At 42.5% G+C, this 17,697-nt stretch overlaps 1 protein-coding gene across 1 annotated transcript in view; it reads left to right on the top strand.

Annotated features, from left to right (window-relative positions):
• The window catches only part of LOC121292264 (latent-transforming growth factor beta-binding protein 2-like), a 658,547-nt gene that overhangs the window by 618,137 nt on the left and 22,713 nt on the right, over positions 1-17,697 (top strand). The window contains exons 32-35 of the mRNA XM_041214068.1: positions 2,991-3,077; positions 3,890-4,018; positions 4,675-4,815; positions 9,467-9,637. Coding sequence (XP_041070002.1) covers positions 2,991-3,077; positions 3,890-4,018; positions 4,675-4,815; positions 9,467-9,637 — 528 coding nt within the window. The remainder of the gene's footprint in view (positions 1-2,990; positions 3,078-3,889; positions 4,019-4,674; positions 4,816-9,466; positions 9,638-17,697) is intronic.

A 17,697-nucleotide genomic window follows, 5' to 3' on the forward strand; every position in this document is an offset into this window, starting at 1 on the left:
ACAGGAGGGGCTATATTCTACTACAACACTTTATGGTTTGTGAAAATAATTGATTATTTTCAAAATAGCTACTGATGCAATTTTATTCACCTCCTTTGTTCACCAACTGAATAATGTTATGAACATGTATGGAAAAAAATAACCACAATAAATCTTTTGTTGAAGAATGTTAATGAAGAAATGCTCTCCTTCTCCCCCCCACCCCAAAAGGAGTTTGGTATTGAAAGATGTTAATATTAATAAAAGGACCAGTTAACAGATGTTAAGGAAAAAAAAGTTAATTTCTGAAAGCATAAGTATTTGGATGGAGCAAAGAATGTTGAATGTAGTATCAGACATAAGTTACAATATTTTGCCACATTGAGAACAGTTAACAAAATGTTTTGACAGGAGGCAGGTCTAGGATTTTCGCTTTCTTTTTGGAATATCACATTACAATTCCTATTCAGTATGATTTAACTTCAAATTACAGCTAAAAGTAGATGTCTTTAGGTACTTTTCTCTACAAACTTGTGATTACAAGATAATAAAGACCTTATTAGAGTTACTTTCAGAATCCATCTAACATTCATTGTTTATAATTTATGTTTTTTGGCTGCGTTCCATCTAACGTAGAATTTCTCTGATAGGTTGCAGCTGTTGCTGCTCGAAGTGAGTTACCTGTACGAGTATTTAATTTGTCAGACAATGTAAAATTGGGTATAGGAAGTATATTGATAATGTCATCTGAACGTTTTCACCTGACCTCTTTAGTTTGACAAAAAATATTTGAAAAATATACTAAATTCAAATTGTCGGGTACAGTAGCACAGTGGCTATGTTACTGGACTAGTAATCCAAAGATCTGGACTAATGATCCATGAGTTTGAATCCCATGAAGGCAATTGGGAAATTTAAATTCAATCAATTAAATAAAATTAGATTAAAAAGCAAGCATCAGTAACAATGACCAGGAAGCTACTGAATTGCTGAAACTCTGTTACCCATTGCTGTAACTCACACCAAGTCTCAGTCAACCACCCTCTCTGTGTTCGCTGACCTACACTGGTTAAGCAATGATTCAATTTCAAAATTCTTATGCTTATTTTCAAATCCCTCCATGGCCTCGCCCTACCCTGCTTTTAAAGTTTCCCCAGCCCAACAACCCTCCAAGGTATCTGTGCTATTGTAATTCTGGCCTAATCATAGAATTATACAGCACCGAAGGAGGCCGTACAGCCCATTGGCTAGAATTTTCCAGTCCCACAGAAATTCTCACCTGAAGTTAGTGGACCTTTGGCTGGTCCATCAAATTTTCCGTCCTGCCTGCAACGATTCCAGCTGTCGGAAGGACTGGAAAATCCCAGCCGTTATGTCTGTGCCAACTCTTTGAAAGAGCAATTCAATTAGTCCCACTACCCTGCAATTTCCCTGTAGCCTTGTAATTATTTCCTTCAAGTGTCTATCCAGTGTTCTTTTGAAAGTTACTACTGAATCAGCTTCCACCATCCCATCAGGGAGTGCTTTCCTGACCTTAATAACTTGCTGCGTAAAAAAAAAATGTTTGAATTTCTTTTCTGGTTCCTCCTCTCTGGTTCTTTTGCCAATTATCTTAAACCTGTGCCCTCTGGTTACCAACTTCCCTGCTAGAGTTTAATAGTGTCTTCTTACTCTATAAAAGTGTACAATTTTAAAACCCTTCATAATTGTAGTGCTTGGTACACACATTTTTCAGCATATGCAGGACGTAAAGAATAGCTAGACCCCAGTAACAGACAGAGATGGGGGTCCAAAAAAGAAAGTAAATCTCATACTGAAGGCTGTTAGATGATAGGGAACTATTGTGTAGTGAGAATGTCAGAAACGTGACTTACCCCAGAGGTATACAATGTACAGAGGTATGGAGTGTTCAGGAAAGAGGTTTAGGAAGATTAAAGACATTGATCATATACTAAGTGAAGAGCCACAAAATTAGTTTCTCTGGTTGTTTACTTTTACTGTACTGTTTACTTCTACTGAAAAAGACTAAACTAACAATAGGTAAGCCAAAAGCCACAAGGTCCGAATAAGAAAGACAGTTCACTCTTTGAGGCAAAGGCATGTGAAAAGAGGAAGGTTATTTTAATGAGATTTTTTAAATCAACCAAATATATATTGGAATAGCCAAATAGTTCAGAGTCCGAATTGGCAAATTGGGATACATGATCCATAACCAGGATAGCTGCAAGGAGCAGTGCACATCCCAACTTGATAATGGTAAATTACCCCAGATAACACACAGGAAATGAAAGAAGAGCCACTCTTGTGAGGATAGCTGCTATAGAATGATCAAGTCGATGTATATGTTCAACAATACTTCATTATAGGGCAATGAAATACTTATAAAAGCAATCTGCTGAAGATGCAGGATATAATTACCCAGTGTTCAATCACCACCACTTTCAAAATGTGTCCGTGGGTACCACGGATGCATCTTGCATGTACCCGTGTGCAGCTGAAAACAGAGAAGGAGATAGGACTGGTGAGATGATATGGTCCAGCTGAAGCCCCTCCAGTTCTACCTTTGGCACCCCTATGTACTATATATACCTGCATGAAATTGATGTGGAGTATTGCTAGGTGGTGGAATAAGGACCCAACAAATTTATAAAGGTTAGTTTTCTTATGGTTGTTGGGCACAAGGGAATAAAACTGCAACTGTGTTAAGGAAAGTGACCAAACCCTAACACCAAGCAGGTGTCCTCAGATATCCCAAAGTAATGTAGGCCCATTTTATTCAAATTGACACCAAGAATTCCCACAGGGTTGGGGGCGGGGTGGGTATCTAGAACCAGCAAACAGGATTCCCGCCATCCCATTTTAATGTGACAACAGGACAGTGAAACAATCAATTATCTTGATGTCTGATCAAATCATTATTCAGACCATTTATTTGTTTTCAAAGGCTACTACTATAATAAGTCAAAACTGAATTTGAATCATTAGTAATTATTCCCTTTGCTTTAATTCAGATGAATATAATGAAATTTGTCCAGATGGCAAAGGATTCATTCCATTTCAGATTGGTTCTTTTAGCTTTGGATCACAAAACTATGGAGGTGAGTCTTGAAACAGCCCAGATGGATTGATTTGACAGCAACTGCTCTTTTAAATGAAGTTCTGTATAAATGCATGCAACAAATATTAGTACTGTAAAATTGAGTAATAAGCTGGATTTTATGGCCCCCTCAACAGCAGGTTTGCAGGCAAGAGGCCCGTAAAATGCCGTAGGTACCATGCCCACTGCCTACCTGCCTGCCCCTGCCCCTGCAGCTATTTTTCCAGTGCTGGGCATCAGGAGGCCCTCCTGCCTGTGGGCCAGTTGAAGCCCTTAAGTAGCCAATTAACAACCACTGGTGGTGCTGCTGGAACCAGAGAGTTGCCGCCATTTGATTGCCTCCCCTCTCTGATTTTTTTCCCAGTGAGGGGCAGGGTGGGGTGCAGGCACCCCATAAAATCCAGATCAGTGTCACATTTCTGGGAACCCAATGTCAACACCAAGCATTCACTGATCAAGTTATTTCACAGCCTCCTACAAATCAAAGCTTCTTTCACTTTGTCAAACAGTAAGCCAAACTCAGAATTGGTCTTCCTACTGAACTCAAAGCTCACATAGGGCTCAAAATGGGAGATTATTGCAGAACATGTGAAAAAATTACTGTGCCCACCCCCACAGGCCGCTTGAACTCCTGTAATACTTATTTTCTGATAATACAAATTTGCTGTCAAACTTTGGCTATAACACTTTGTTGGTTGACTTACACCTCTGGATAGCTTTGTACTCATTACTAGTCATTCAGGTCTGAACTTCACCAGAACTGGAAATTTTAGACCAATGCCTCTAAAGTCGTGTCCTTTTCCCCACCTGTAGATGCAGATGAATGTACAATGTTTGGATCAGAAATCTGCAAGAATGGGCATTGTGTAAATAATATAGGTGACTATGCCTGTTACTGTGGCACAGGATTTTACTATGACAATGTGAGGCTGGAATGTGTAGGTAAGTTTGAGCTATTAACGTTATTATAGTGATGTGTGCCTACAAATGTATGTTTATTTAAAACTGAGTGTGTCCAATGAACATGCAGTAAATGATTGTTCCCTTTTATAAGCTAACATACAAGCTCCCTAAGTAATATAAACTCTATGTTAAATACCAATGTTGATTCCACAAATCTAGTGGGAATGAACACTCATTGATAGCACATGGTGTTAACTGATGGGTGTATAATCTGTAATTTTTTCATCCATTCATTATGAGTTGAAAATCACAGATTGTGCACCTGTACTGCGGTCTGTGAGTGCTGCCCCCTGCTGGAAACACATAAGCACTAAGTTGGCCACCCATTTTTAAAGCATTCCATTTTAATAACACGTTTTCTGTGTGTTTTGAAGGTAAAGTTACAAAAAAAAGTCAAATTTGGAAGAATGCACTTACATTATTCGCACATAACACTTCTTGCCCCTGCATTCTATACTTTCATCACAATAATGTGAAGAAAAGATTTGCAGCCAAAAGACAATTACATAAATGATTTTCAGTAATCATTATCACCTGGGCAAGGTGCTAAGTAACTTGTAGAGATAAGTAAATGTTGATGTATCAATCTAAAGGAATAATATATTTCTTCTCTTTTCTTGTCATCATTTCTTTAGATATTGATGAGTGTCAGGATGAAAATACTTGTGTGAATGGAGAGTGTGTCAATACACCAGGATCTTTTAATTGTTTCTGCAGCCCACCACTTACACTGGATGTAACCCGTAAAAGATGTATAAATGGCACAGAATCAGGGGGTAAATATAAGTTCTCTTGCTATTTGTAATGCATTGATAATTATAAATTTGTTCAAAGTTGCTAGAAATTTAAGGGAATCCCTCCCCCAACCCACCTTCCATCAAAATTGACAGCTCTCTACAACCCCGTTCTTAATTTGATCTGCGCAGTCATTCAGCCATAGATAATACCACAGCCAAGACCAATCCTCTTCACTTGAAGTTCCCGTCTATGCACAGGTTCATTGGCTGATTTTTTCTTCCTTCAATTCCGGAGAAATCTAAAGCAATATTAGCAACCCTGATGACATCAGCTAACGTCAGAGATTGAACCCGCAAACTTCACTGAGCTGTCAAGGGTAACCAGTTGAAATGTTGTGATGTATACTATGCTAGGGGTTGATTGGTTTGCTTTTGCATTTTTCATACATTGAGTTTGGGGTCTTAAAATGTGTCATCGTGGAGAGGAAGCAGGTACTGTTCCACAGGGAAGGAATTGTTTTCTACCAAGCTCCTTATCTTGGACATTGAGCTGTGGACACTCAACTCAATCTTTCTCACATCCTTTCTAAATACTGATTCTAGAGCAATATTGGCAAAGGTTTGGGAAGAAGTTGCCTGTCTGACATCTTAGTTGGGAAGGCACATAGGGGACAAAAAGATGTAATTCAGTGGTTATAGGGTGGAGCAGAAAAGGTAATTTAGAGGTAACAGAATTAAGCAAAGAATATAAGATATGGGGATGGATTTATTCCGGCCAATGGAGATCCCCTTCAGTTCCATGGAAGAGGCCCAACAGTATTAAGGGCTCTTCATCCAGGCAGTTAAGTGGTCACTGTTGTGTCTTCCCCAGGATTCAGGACCCCAGCGATAGAAGTTCCCTACCACTGAGAGCTGTCAGCCAGTCAGAGGTTAGCAGCTCTCCATTCCACATCAGTACCACTGGGAGTGGTGGAAACTGCCAGCAATGCACCCACCAGAGGCCTAGGATTGCCAAGGGACCTCAAGCCAAAGGCGAGTGATGGCAGGATGGGATCACAGGGAGGAGGTCACAGGAAAAGGAGGTGCAGGGGATCAAAGGCAAGGGCAGGGTTGTGTCTTTCAGCAGTCCCCACTTCCTGATGTCAGCTACCACGATCAAGCACTGAGTGGCTGCTAAGTTTTGATGGGCAGTCTTCAGGAGGCGCAGGAAAGCCGTGCAGCCCCATTTAATCATTGAGCCACCACTAAATTTTAGTGGGCTCAGGGGTAATGGGTGTCAATTGGCACATTTATGAATCTAATTGATATCCCACCGCTAGCAGCTGGGAATCCCACATCAACCCCTTCCACCCTCCGACTTAATCAGCGGAGGACAGACGCAGGGCTTCTTCCACAATTAAGCGGGTCCAGCCGCCATGATTCCTGCTGTGACAGACTGCATTAAATCCTGCCTGTGCTAATTCTCTTCAAATTAGGCAGCTCACTTTGCTATTCTTCTGCTGAGAATTGATTTTCAACTATAAAATCCAGGGTCAATAACAAAGCAGGTACAGTTTCTTCTTAAGTAAAATATTGCAGCTGCTGGAAATCTGAAATGACAACAGAAAATGCTGGAATTACTCAGCAGGCCTAGCAGCATTTGTGGAGAGGAATAGAATTAAGAGAACTGTAATAGACTGTACCAATTAATACCGATGCTGCCAGACCTGCTGAGTTTTTCCAGGTATTTCTGTTTCTGTTTTTGTACCAATTAATATGTTTGCATTTAACAAAATAACAACTGAGCTTCCTTGAACAAACCAGTTCAAAACATTGAGAAGCTTATGGATATGATGTAACATTGCCCATTGTCAGTTGATGAACTTAAATTTTTCTGATAGACAAAATGATGATCAAGTTGGAAGAAAAACTTCAGAAACTTGATCCACAGAGCCACCTAATTGCCAAAGTCTGCAACTATATTGGGGCAGTTGACAGCAAAATTGATTAAGAGAATATTGAGAGCAATTTACAGTAGTAAATTTTGACTGAGAAATTGTGACAACAGGAAATAAGGCTTGTGCCCCCAGTGCATGATTTTTTTAATGTGTTGTTCTGCCTCCTATGTTGTTACACATGGGGGAGTCAGGTCCAAATACAGTCATCAGGTGAAATGATGATGTTAGAGGGTCAGTTAATTGCACCAAGACATGCAAACCTAATGCTTACCCCATCTTAAAATCATACATTTTTTTCCTATTTTTATATGGGACAGGTAGAGCTGGATAGAGGGCCAGAGTAGGTGGAGATTGCCAAAAGATGTTATAGACAAAAGGACAAAGAGGTGTTGACGGTGGTGACATTAGCTAAGATATGTGCTAATGGTGACATTAAGGGTAGAAAGCAGGATGAGCAAGGTACAGATAGCCCTAGTGGGGGTGGGGTGGGGGTAAGGGATAGAAATAGGCTAAAAGGTAGAGGTAAAACAATGGATGGAAATACATTTAAAAATAATGGAAATAGGTGGGAAAAGAAAAGTATATATAAATTATTGGAAAAAGGGGCATCAGAAAGGGGGTGGGGATGGAGGAGAGAGGAGAGAGTTCATGATCTAAAGTTGTTGAGCTCAATATTCAATCCGGAAGGCTGTAAAGTGCCTTGTCGGAAGATGAGGTGCTGTTCCTCCAGTTTGCATTGAGCTTCACTGGAACATTGCAGCAGGCCAAGGATGGACATGTGGGCATGAGAGCAGGGTGGAATGTTGAAATGGCAAGTGACAGGGAGGTCTGGGTCATGCTTGTGGACAGACCTGCTTTTAATGTTGTGATTCAGAGATATGGGGATAACTCCCTTGCTCTTCTCTGAAATAGTACCATAGCATCTTTTATTTCCATACAAGAGGGCAGACAGAGCTTCAGTTTACTATCTTATCTAAAAGACGGCACCTCCAGCAGGATACCAAATCCTCAGTACTGCACTGGAGTGCTGTGCTAGAATATCAGCTAGATTCTTGTGCTTTGAAGTGGAACTTCAACCTACAGCTTTCTAACTCAAAGGTAAGACAGCTAATAACTAAGCCTCTGCTGACATTTTTACATAGGTAGCTTCTATTGTAAATGTGGGCATTGGAATTTACAATGGAAATAGTTGGCACAGAAGTGTGACAAAACAGAAAGTTATGGTTTATAGACAGGAAATCTGTGCAGACATAAGATTTTCAAGTTAGAAAGTACGTGAAAGGAATAGCACTATACAATCATCCAGCATGGGATAAAGAAGTTGTTTTGCATTGAAGCCTTCTAGTTCGACACACCAAATTATTCCTATCTTATGTGGAGAATATCCAACATGTGATTGATTGTTGCCTCACATTAACAGTAACTATAGCTGACATCGTGGCCTAAAAATTTAATGACACTGCATATTTTTTGCAAGTGTTACAATCCCCGTGGAGGTTCTGTAAACCAAAATAACCAAATTTATTGAATGGCCCCCAACTGAAGAAATTACCAACAAGATTCCAGTTTTTGTAGCTTAACATGAATCAGAACCGACACAAAATACACATGAATTAAAAGGCAAACGATACTTCAATTAAAAAGGTAAATTCCACTTTAAATAGTTGGTACAACAAAGATATGTCTTACACAACCATGAGCACCCGCATTACTCCCCACAGACATATGGCACCATGTACAGTTCCAAAGTTATATAACTCAGCCTCAATTGATTTGGCCCTCGTGTCACATTCACCGGTAGCCGTATTCCATCTGAGGTCCCCGGAGATGGTCATCACTCAAACAGCACACTCCTGTAGAACCTCCTTAGCTAGGTTCACAATAGACTTGATGGCATAGATTCAACGAGATTCCTTTATCTGAATCCTTTAATAAATCTTGTTAAATAGTCTGGTTGGTTCCGACAAAACTGAAGCATAGCTGCAGAATTATCCAAGTCACAATCTGTGCTCTAACCCTATCTTTGGTTTTCTGTCCTGTACAAGTGTCTTATACATACACATAGTTCCTTGTAAGTATGCCTTCTCTGTTCTCCACTCTGCTGCAGCTCTCCCTTGTCCGGAGCTCTCCTTTGTGTCTGGCCACATGGCTTCCATCTTAACTTCCTGATGGTACTGCTTCCAGGTCAAGGATTGCCAAATCACATGGGCCAGTATTTCTTATTATCTATGAAATTACAGTTGATCCTTTTACAATGCAAACTCTTAAAAGGCCTTTTTAAACATTCTCTAAGACAATTAGATTCCCTGGATATTTTAAAGAAATTACAAATTTTTCTTACTGTACTTCTTTCAGGTCAATCCACAATCACAGTCTGAGCTGGAAGTGCACCTCTCACCATGGTGCTATAGACATCAAAAAAGCTCCCAGGACCTGTACCTGAAACAAGCATTAGTTCCTATGTATATTAAAATTGGGCTGCCCTGAACACAGCTGTCATTGGGCTGGGACAGTTTATCTACATATGGTTTAACAAGTGTGTTGGCTGTGGTTTGCTTTCCATTTAAATCAATGGATGGAAAATTCCAGGCAGCACACCACATTATTCTGACATCGCCTGCACATACAAAGCCTCGAAGTATGGAACCTCACAAGATTTGCCTTTATATTTTTTTGTGTGTCCAATAGTAACCTGAAAAAAGATTTTTACTTGTTTTGAAGATAACCTTATTGATATTAATTCTGTTCTTTAGTTGACTCTGAAGAGGTAGATACATATCTGGATATATGCTGGCAGGGTGTGACTGAGGATGACATCTGTAGCAAACCTTTAAGGACCAGATCAACAACCTACACTGAATGCTGCTGCTTGTATGGAGAGGCCTGGGGCTTGCAGTGTGCCTTCTGTCCTTCCAGAACATCGGGTAAGATATTAATTATTCAATGCCCATATTAAATGTAAATGCCATGTAAATACTAAGGGGTAGATTTTGACTTTGTTGGCCATAGTGTACTACAGTCCATTTTATGTCTCTTCTGATTTTCATTTCCATTAACGCTTCATGCACTCAAGACTAGTTCACCTGTTCCTTTAATCCCTGGTCTCCCAGAAAATGCGAGACATTTGTTAAATGATAGATACACTTTAAACAGAATAAAGAACCAGTCAGCGGATGACACTGTAATACTATAAGAGTAAACATTACAGCCAGATTTTGCATTAAGAATAATAGTGAAGATTTTGGTGCTCCATTGTCATAGTACAATAGAATAGTACAATACAGAAGGGGGCCATTCAATATATTACTCCACTCTAGCTCTTTAGTCAAGCTATCCATTTAGTCCTATCCCGTTGCATTTTTTTCCAAATCAATGGCATTATACCCTTCAAGTGTTTATTCAATTCCCTTTTGAATGACTCCATTGAATCTGTTTTCCATCACACTTTCAGGCAAAGCATTCTATTGTCATGGGTAAACACAGATAGCAACTTCTGGAGTACGCACACACACACAGTTAAACGTGAAAATCTGGAAGCTGCAATCCAAGTTACCTAGCTTCTCCACAGGCTTTATGTCCCATGTAGTGTAATGCATTTGGATTTACAAAAGACATTCGATAATTTATCACATAAAGGTTTACTACACAAGATGGTATTGTGGTTAATGTATCAACATGGATAAGGAACTGACAAATGGACAGGAAGCAGAGAATCTGGATATATGGGTCATTTTCAAGTTGGCAAACTGTAACTAGTGGGATGCCACAGGGATCAGTATTGGGGCCACAACTATGATTTACATGAAAGGACAGAGTGTATTGTAGCCAAATTTGCTGCTGATACAAAAATGGGTTGGGAAGCAAATTGTGAGGAGAACACAAAGAGTCTGGAAAGGGATGTAGATGGTTTAAGTGAGTGAGCAAAATTTTGACTGATGGAGTATAATTTGGGAAAATGTGAAGTTGTTCACTTTGGTGGAAGAATTGAAAAAGCAAAATGATATTTAAATGAAAAGAAATTACAGAACGCTGCAATACACAAGGATCTGAGTGTCCTTATCTAAGAATCACAATAAGTTAGTATGCAGGTACAGCAAATGATTAGAAAGACGAATGGAATGTTTGCATTTATTGCATGGGGAAATTGCATATGAAAGCAGGGAAGTCATGCTATAATTGTACAGGGCATTGGTGAGACCGCACTTGGAGTACTGTTTGCTGATTATGTAAGGGAGGATATACTCACAATGGAGGCAGCTCAGAGAAGGTATACTGGCTTGATTCCTTGGATGAAGAGGTTGGTTTATGAGGAATAATTAAGCAGGTTGGGCCGATACTCAATGAAATTTAGAAGAATGAGAGGTGATTTTATTGAAATTTAAGATTCTGAGGGGTGTTGCCATGGTAGATGATGAGAGTATATTTCCCGTCATAGGGAAATCTAGAACTAGGGGCCACAGTTTCAAAATAAGGGGTCTCCCAATTAATATAAGGATGAGGAGAAATTTCTTTCAGTGGGTTGTTAATGTTTGGAATTCTCTATCCCAGAGAGCAGTGAAGGCTGGGTTTTTGAATACATGCACTGCTGAATTAGACAGATTTTTAGTCTATAAAGAAATCAGGGGTTAATGAAGTAGGGGCGCAGGCAGGAATGTGGAATTGAGGCTACAATAGATCAACCATAATCTTATTGAATCACAGAGTAGGCTTGATGGGCTGAATGATCTACTCCTGTTTCTATGTGTTGTTTTTTATTACAAGTACGAAGTTTATAAGTTTTGAGACTGTCCCCTTAATTTAAGATAAAATGGAGAAATGTAGGTGGCCTTTTCTGAAATCTGCCTGACAACAATCTTGGGTGGCACAGTTGTTAAGGGCTCATGAGGTTCGGGGGGGTTGGGGGTTGGGGCAGATTGTTTTGCATGGAAGAAGGTGCAAGATATTCAGTCCTGTAGACAATGGCAAGAGCATCTGTGTTAACTGTGGTTAGAGTGTTAGTCTCCAAGTCTTAAAGGGAGGTGTTAGGAACGTCAGTTTTGTCAATGGTTATACTCTAAACTGTCTATTTAATTCATAGATAGAATGGAGTTGGGGGTCTAGAGGATAGCTAACTAGCCTTTCTATCTGGATACAAGGCCCATGTGATTCATATTGCCATGGGAATGGACTTTAAGAAGGAAATGTCCATAACAAGCCATCGTAACATATGTTTTTTCTAGGGTATCCCTGAAACCCACAGAGACAAGTCAGTTGGCAAGAACCTGAGAGAGAAAGAACAGAGAGATAGAGATAGCCATTCCTGCATCTCAAGCAGAGAAAATGCTGTCATTATTATTCAATACACGGAAGGCAGATGCAAGCTCATATTCAGATTAAAGAAACCAAATTTGTGAGAAGATTTCCCTAGCTTTGAGCAGAGGGAGGAAATCTCTAGGGAAACCCTAGCAGTGAAAGTCAGTTCAAGGATTAGAAGTTACCCAACTGGGAAAGAGAAAGGGGATGAAGGCCATCGGGAGTGGAAAATAGCTTTGGACAGGTTCCAAGAGAATAAAGTGCCCACTTAAGGAACAAATTATAACCATGCGTATTATTGTCAGTCATTTAACAGTCACACATTGGATATTTTCTGCAGCTTAAAGTATAAATTGCCAAAAAAAAAAGTATAAGCCCTAAACTTGAAATCTTGTGTGATCTTTTCAGTCTGTCACTGAATTTCAAATATCTTATCTAAGTTATTGGTCCCTATGGAGATCATAACATCTTATGTTATTGAGAAACATAGAGACATGTAGGAAGTGAATCTGTTCTGAGAAACCATGAAGATTGACACACTGTTGGAGAGACCAGGCACCAAGGTTATTGGATGCTGCCCTGGAGGCTTTGGTGGAGAGAAGGAATGATGTCCTGTGCCTGCAAGGGACCTTCCAGGCACATGGTCAAAAAGCAGTGGGAAAATATAGCCATGGAGGTCAATGCCAGGAATCATGAAGACTTGGATGCAGTGCCACATGTGGTTCAATGACCTCAGTGAATACATCTTTAAATGCCATATCCTACCAACTACACCATTAGCCTCAGCAACTGCTGAATTGACCACACCCTCATTACTCACCTACCAAACATCTCTATCAATGAAGCCTCATAGTTAACATTAATGGGGCTGGATTTAAAGGCACCCCACCAGACATATTTTCAGGAGGGAGGGACATAAAATATAAAGGGTGTCCAGCCCGCCTTCTTCCTGCCCATCCCCAAGCTGTCCCACAGGATTCATTAGGTGGGTGCGTGCTGAAATTCACTGTCTGCCTGCCATATTTAAATAAATAATTAAAGGTCCTTTGAGCTTGATCCCAAGCCAATTGACCAGGATATCATGCTGCCCAACCCATAATACAGTTGGCATGGGCAGGTGAGCAGGAATGGGCAGTATGTTTTTTTAGGCTGGGTTGAGCAAGGGCAGGAAGGAAGGGGTGGCACATCATTCAGTGGGTCCCCTGTGTGTATTGGGGGCACCACCCCAACTTGTCAGCGCCCTCTTCATTCCTCGCCACCTGTCCTCCAAAGTCTGGTCTCCCACCCACTCTCTTCCCTCCCAGGGCTCTCAGATCCCTCCCTGCTCTAAAAGCTTGGGACTTACCTGTCCCCAGCAGCAATTGCTCTTCTTGCTTCTCCTCGCAGCCTCAACAGCATCCACTATTGAGCTCTGGTGCTGCTGGGACTGCTGGAGCTGCCAGCCAATCTCTCAAGACCAGGCCTTCCTCCCACTGAGGGGTGGAAGTCACATTATTACCAAGTTTAGCTCCCCGGCAGCATGATTGCAGGGCAGAGTTCTTTCTGCTGTGTCGGTTGCTGGCCAACTTTCATTCTTGGGGGTGGTGGGGGAGGGGGGCAAGTGGTCCACCCTGCCCCTCCCCACCTGCGTAAAATTCAGCCCATAGTTTCACCTCACTGTCACATACTTAGCACTGCTGTAAGCCTCACAGCAATATCTAACACCTTGCACAAACTATTCACCCATGAAAGCTATCCAACTATGCCAGCCACATCATCCAAGATTGCACGACATGCACTGGCACACAACAGCTAACTGGAGCTAACCGGAGGGGGGTGGACATGCCTGCATCTCCTAACCCCCATGAAGGAGACAGTGTTGGCCATTGTTGGAACCACCATTGCTAAGACCGTGATCAACAGCGGGGCTGAAACTGTCGAAGATGACTGTATCCTCATACCTAACACTCTTTATGACATTCCACTTCCTCCTTGTCCCACAAACTTTTCTGATTTACAAGCTGCAGATGGTGTATGCATGTACTACTTAATCCCTCCGCCAACCTCTCCACTACTTCACCACAGCCTCACGCTTGTGCCTAGCACAGGCCAGGCCATGCAGGAACACCAACAAGATAGTGGAGACAGAGCTCCATTATTTAGTTTCACACTTGCAGACCAACAACTCAGATTCTGGCACTTGGCATATCGTAGAGGATAGAGTAAAGGTGGGATCTGCATGTGATGAAACATCGGACACAAGCACGCCACTGTCAAGGCAAGGAGCAAGGATACTGCAGGTGTCAGCTCGCTGCTGAAGAGGACGCAGATGAAGACTTTGATGGGACAGCCTACAGAGGAACACTGGTGGGTATACAGAACAAAAATGCTTGGTGCATTGGGAAGCCCACCAGAAAACCTGCATTCAATGTCAAACATGGGGGAGTTCAGCATAAACTTAGCACAGGGCTTCACACAGAGCTACGAACCCAGCCTTTTCAGCATGGAAGTGGTGGCCAACTCCATTCACACATTTATGGATCCAATCGTGTAGCCTGTGATGGCCAACATTGCAACTTTTCTTGCAGCACCAACAGCAGCCAACCAACATCTGAGTGCTGCATTGGAAGCTCAGATTGCTCTCATGCAAATTCAGCTTGCTGCATGCAAGTTCACACTGATGCCATAATGGCTGTGAAGCTCCTGAGCTACAGCAGGTGAAGTTGACCACCAAAGCACAAACCACCATCTCATGAGACAGAAGGCTCCTAAAGACAAAACTGGAAGGATCCAGGTGCATGTAGTTCATCACCAGGTCACATTCACAGCCTCTGACAAAGTGTTCTTTGACCCTGTTCTGATATTGCAATTGTGGCTGCACAAGTGACAGATTTCAGTGAGGACCTCATTGAAGTGCAGACGACTCATACATTGTTCCTTGCTGAGGTTCAGGTAGGAGAATTGCTTCCTGAATGCCTTGGGCAGATATGGTCTCCTGCTATGAGCCCTTCTCCTCACCCTCCTTGGAGATTCCCTGCTTTGCAAGGCCCCTGTTCATTATCTCAATCATGCTTTTTCCAAGGGAAATGCCTGTTACTGGCCCCTAGTCTGGGAACAACTGATCTATGCTGAAGCCATGTCATCAGGAAAAAATCCTTCAGCACCTGAACACTTTTCAACTTGAAAGTACTGTGGAAAGCACCACACACGTGCATAATCATGGTGACAGTCAGAAGAAATCAACCAGCATCTGCCTTGTAAGTAGTCAATGTCTTTAAATTGTGCGAGTGGGGGGTCCTTCCTGCTACTTATTGCATATGTAGCTGTGCGAGAATAAGAGGATGTTAGCTGTCTATTGGGCTCCAAAATGGCACTTCTAAATTCAGATTGCATGGTGATTGCTATCACGATCTGCCTACTCTGCATATTTCTGTTGGACATATGCTTTGCAGATATTAAAGTCCTCACCAAGATGGTGTTCTCCTCAATTCACGACAGAAGTGCGTGTGCATCCATTGGGTGCCATTTTGGTCCCTGAACAGTGTGATACGATGTGAGTGCTACTTTAAGGGGATGTAATGTATTATTCCCATGATTTATAGTCAATCTGCAAGCAGAGATTAGATGTGCAATACTTAGGGCAGAATGTTATGCCACACAGGTGGGCACACTCCTGACCTGATCGGGCATAAAATAGCACGAGAAGAGGTCGAGCAAACGTCCCGACGTCATCCCGCACATGCGCAATCTTCAGGTCAGTGGGTATATGCGGGAGTTGGAGCCGCGCCCGTCATCAATTAAGAGGCTGCCTAAGGCCATTAAAAACCCAACTGAAGCCAACTTTATGTTGCCCATGCGATTTCGCATTTGTTGCACGGGCAGGCGGGCAGCCCGCATTTTGCAAAACTGCATCCAAGGGTGGGATAAAAAAGTTCAGCAGCATTGCCAGTGTGAGTAGTGAGGAGTTTAGGAGATAGTTTGCTGCTGGTTGCTTATTTGAACTTGACAGCTTCATCTCCGTTCTGAGCTTTAGTCTTAGCATTTCTAGGCTTTGCTTCAGGACTCATTGGTGTCTTCAAAGCTCCCGGAGAATTTTGACCATGTGGACCCTTCCAGCTAACAGACAGCCTTCCATTACCCTGGTAATGGGTGTTGTGGTCTCCACTGGTGGCATCTCCTCTGAGGAGGAAGAGAGGGGCAGAAGGAAGAAGAGGACAGGAGTCCCAATACAGCCTCCAGGGAAGCGACCTGTGGAAGGAGAGACGCAAGCACAAGGGGCGCAGGGCCAGCAGGCAGTCCAAGGCGGAAGGGGCCACAGAAGATGCCACTATCCTGCTGCCAGCATTTACAGGCGGTCTGAGGTGCAATGTCGAAGAAGTCTACACCTCTCCAAGGAGACTGTGACCTCCATTTGTCCGATGATTGAGCCTGAGATCACCTCCAACTCTGTGAGTGGAAACCCTATGCTAGTGGCTCTGAAGGTCACAGTGATCCACAACTTCTTTGCCTCCGGCTCTTTCCAAGGGTCAGTGGGAGATCTTTGTGGAGTGCCCCAATCAACTGTCCACAGTTGCATCAAGCTGGTGACAGAAGCTCTGTTCAGGCGGGTAATGACAATTATTCATTTCCGTTTGGACGAGACCAGCCAGGCTGAGCGAGCCAGAGGATTTGCAGCGATTGCTGGGTTCCCCCTGCATCCAGGGTGCAATTGACGGCACACATCTCAAGGTGCCTTCGTTCAACACTCGACCATCCAGATCGTGTGTGACCTCAGGACACAGATTTTGCGAGTCTGCACACCGTACCCTGGCAACTCCCATGACACTTATATCCTGAATCACTCCCAGCTGCCAATGCTATTCAATGCTCCAGCCCGACTGGATGGATGGCTGCTGGGTGACAAGGGCTCTCCATTGAAATGATGGCTTATAATACCTCTCTGCCATCCAAGAACAGAGGCAGAGCAGCGTTATAATAAGAATCATGCCTCTACAAGGGCAGTGATAGAGAGGACCGTAGATCTTCTGAAGATACACTTCCAATGCCTGGACCGTTCAGGGGAGCAATACAATACCCCTCAGAGCAGGTGTCACTGATTGTGGTTGCATGCTGCATTCTCCACAATCTGGCCACTGGAGGAAGAGGATCTTGACGCAGCTCCACAGGCCACAGAGGGTGAATCCAGTAGTGAGTCAGAAGAAGAGCATAGTGAGAAGAACCCTGAGGACGTGGAGGCAGACCTCTGTATCCTTCGGTGAGGCAGGGACATCAGGGACACCTTGATCCATTGCTTCTTCAGTTAGGCTGCCAAAGATCTGCTTCCAACTCATGCCTGGGCTGCCGCCTCCATCTCAAATGTCTGAAATGACTCTTTCATTTGAACCCAAAGTCCACTCAGTGCCTATGCAATAAAGTTTAGAGCCACTCACGTCCAGCATTACATACTGACACACCCTGCACCAAAAAAATACAAAGGTGAAGCATACTTAGTTCATGATGACCAAAACAAAATTTATCTCATTTTGACAATCCAAAAAAATTAACATCACCTTCTCTGGTCTTAATTCCCAGACCAGAAAACATAAACAAAACCTTACACAACAGAATATCACCCGTGAACAGTTCCTTTTGTGCTCATGGTGCCTTAAACTTATGTTTGTGAGTGCTATGTCTTGGTTTCCGCCCCCCCCCCCCCACGCCCCTTCATGGTAGC

The sequence above is a fragment of the Carcharodon carcharias genome, chromosome 20, assembly GCF_017639515.1.
Source record: "Carcharodon carcharias isolate sCarCar2 chromosome 20, sCarCar2.pri, whole genome shotgun sequence".
NCBI lineage: Eukaryota > Metazoa > Chordata > Chondrichthyes > Lamniformes > Lamnidae > Carcharodon > Carcharodon carcharias.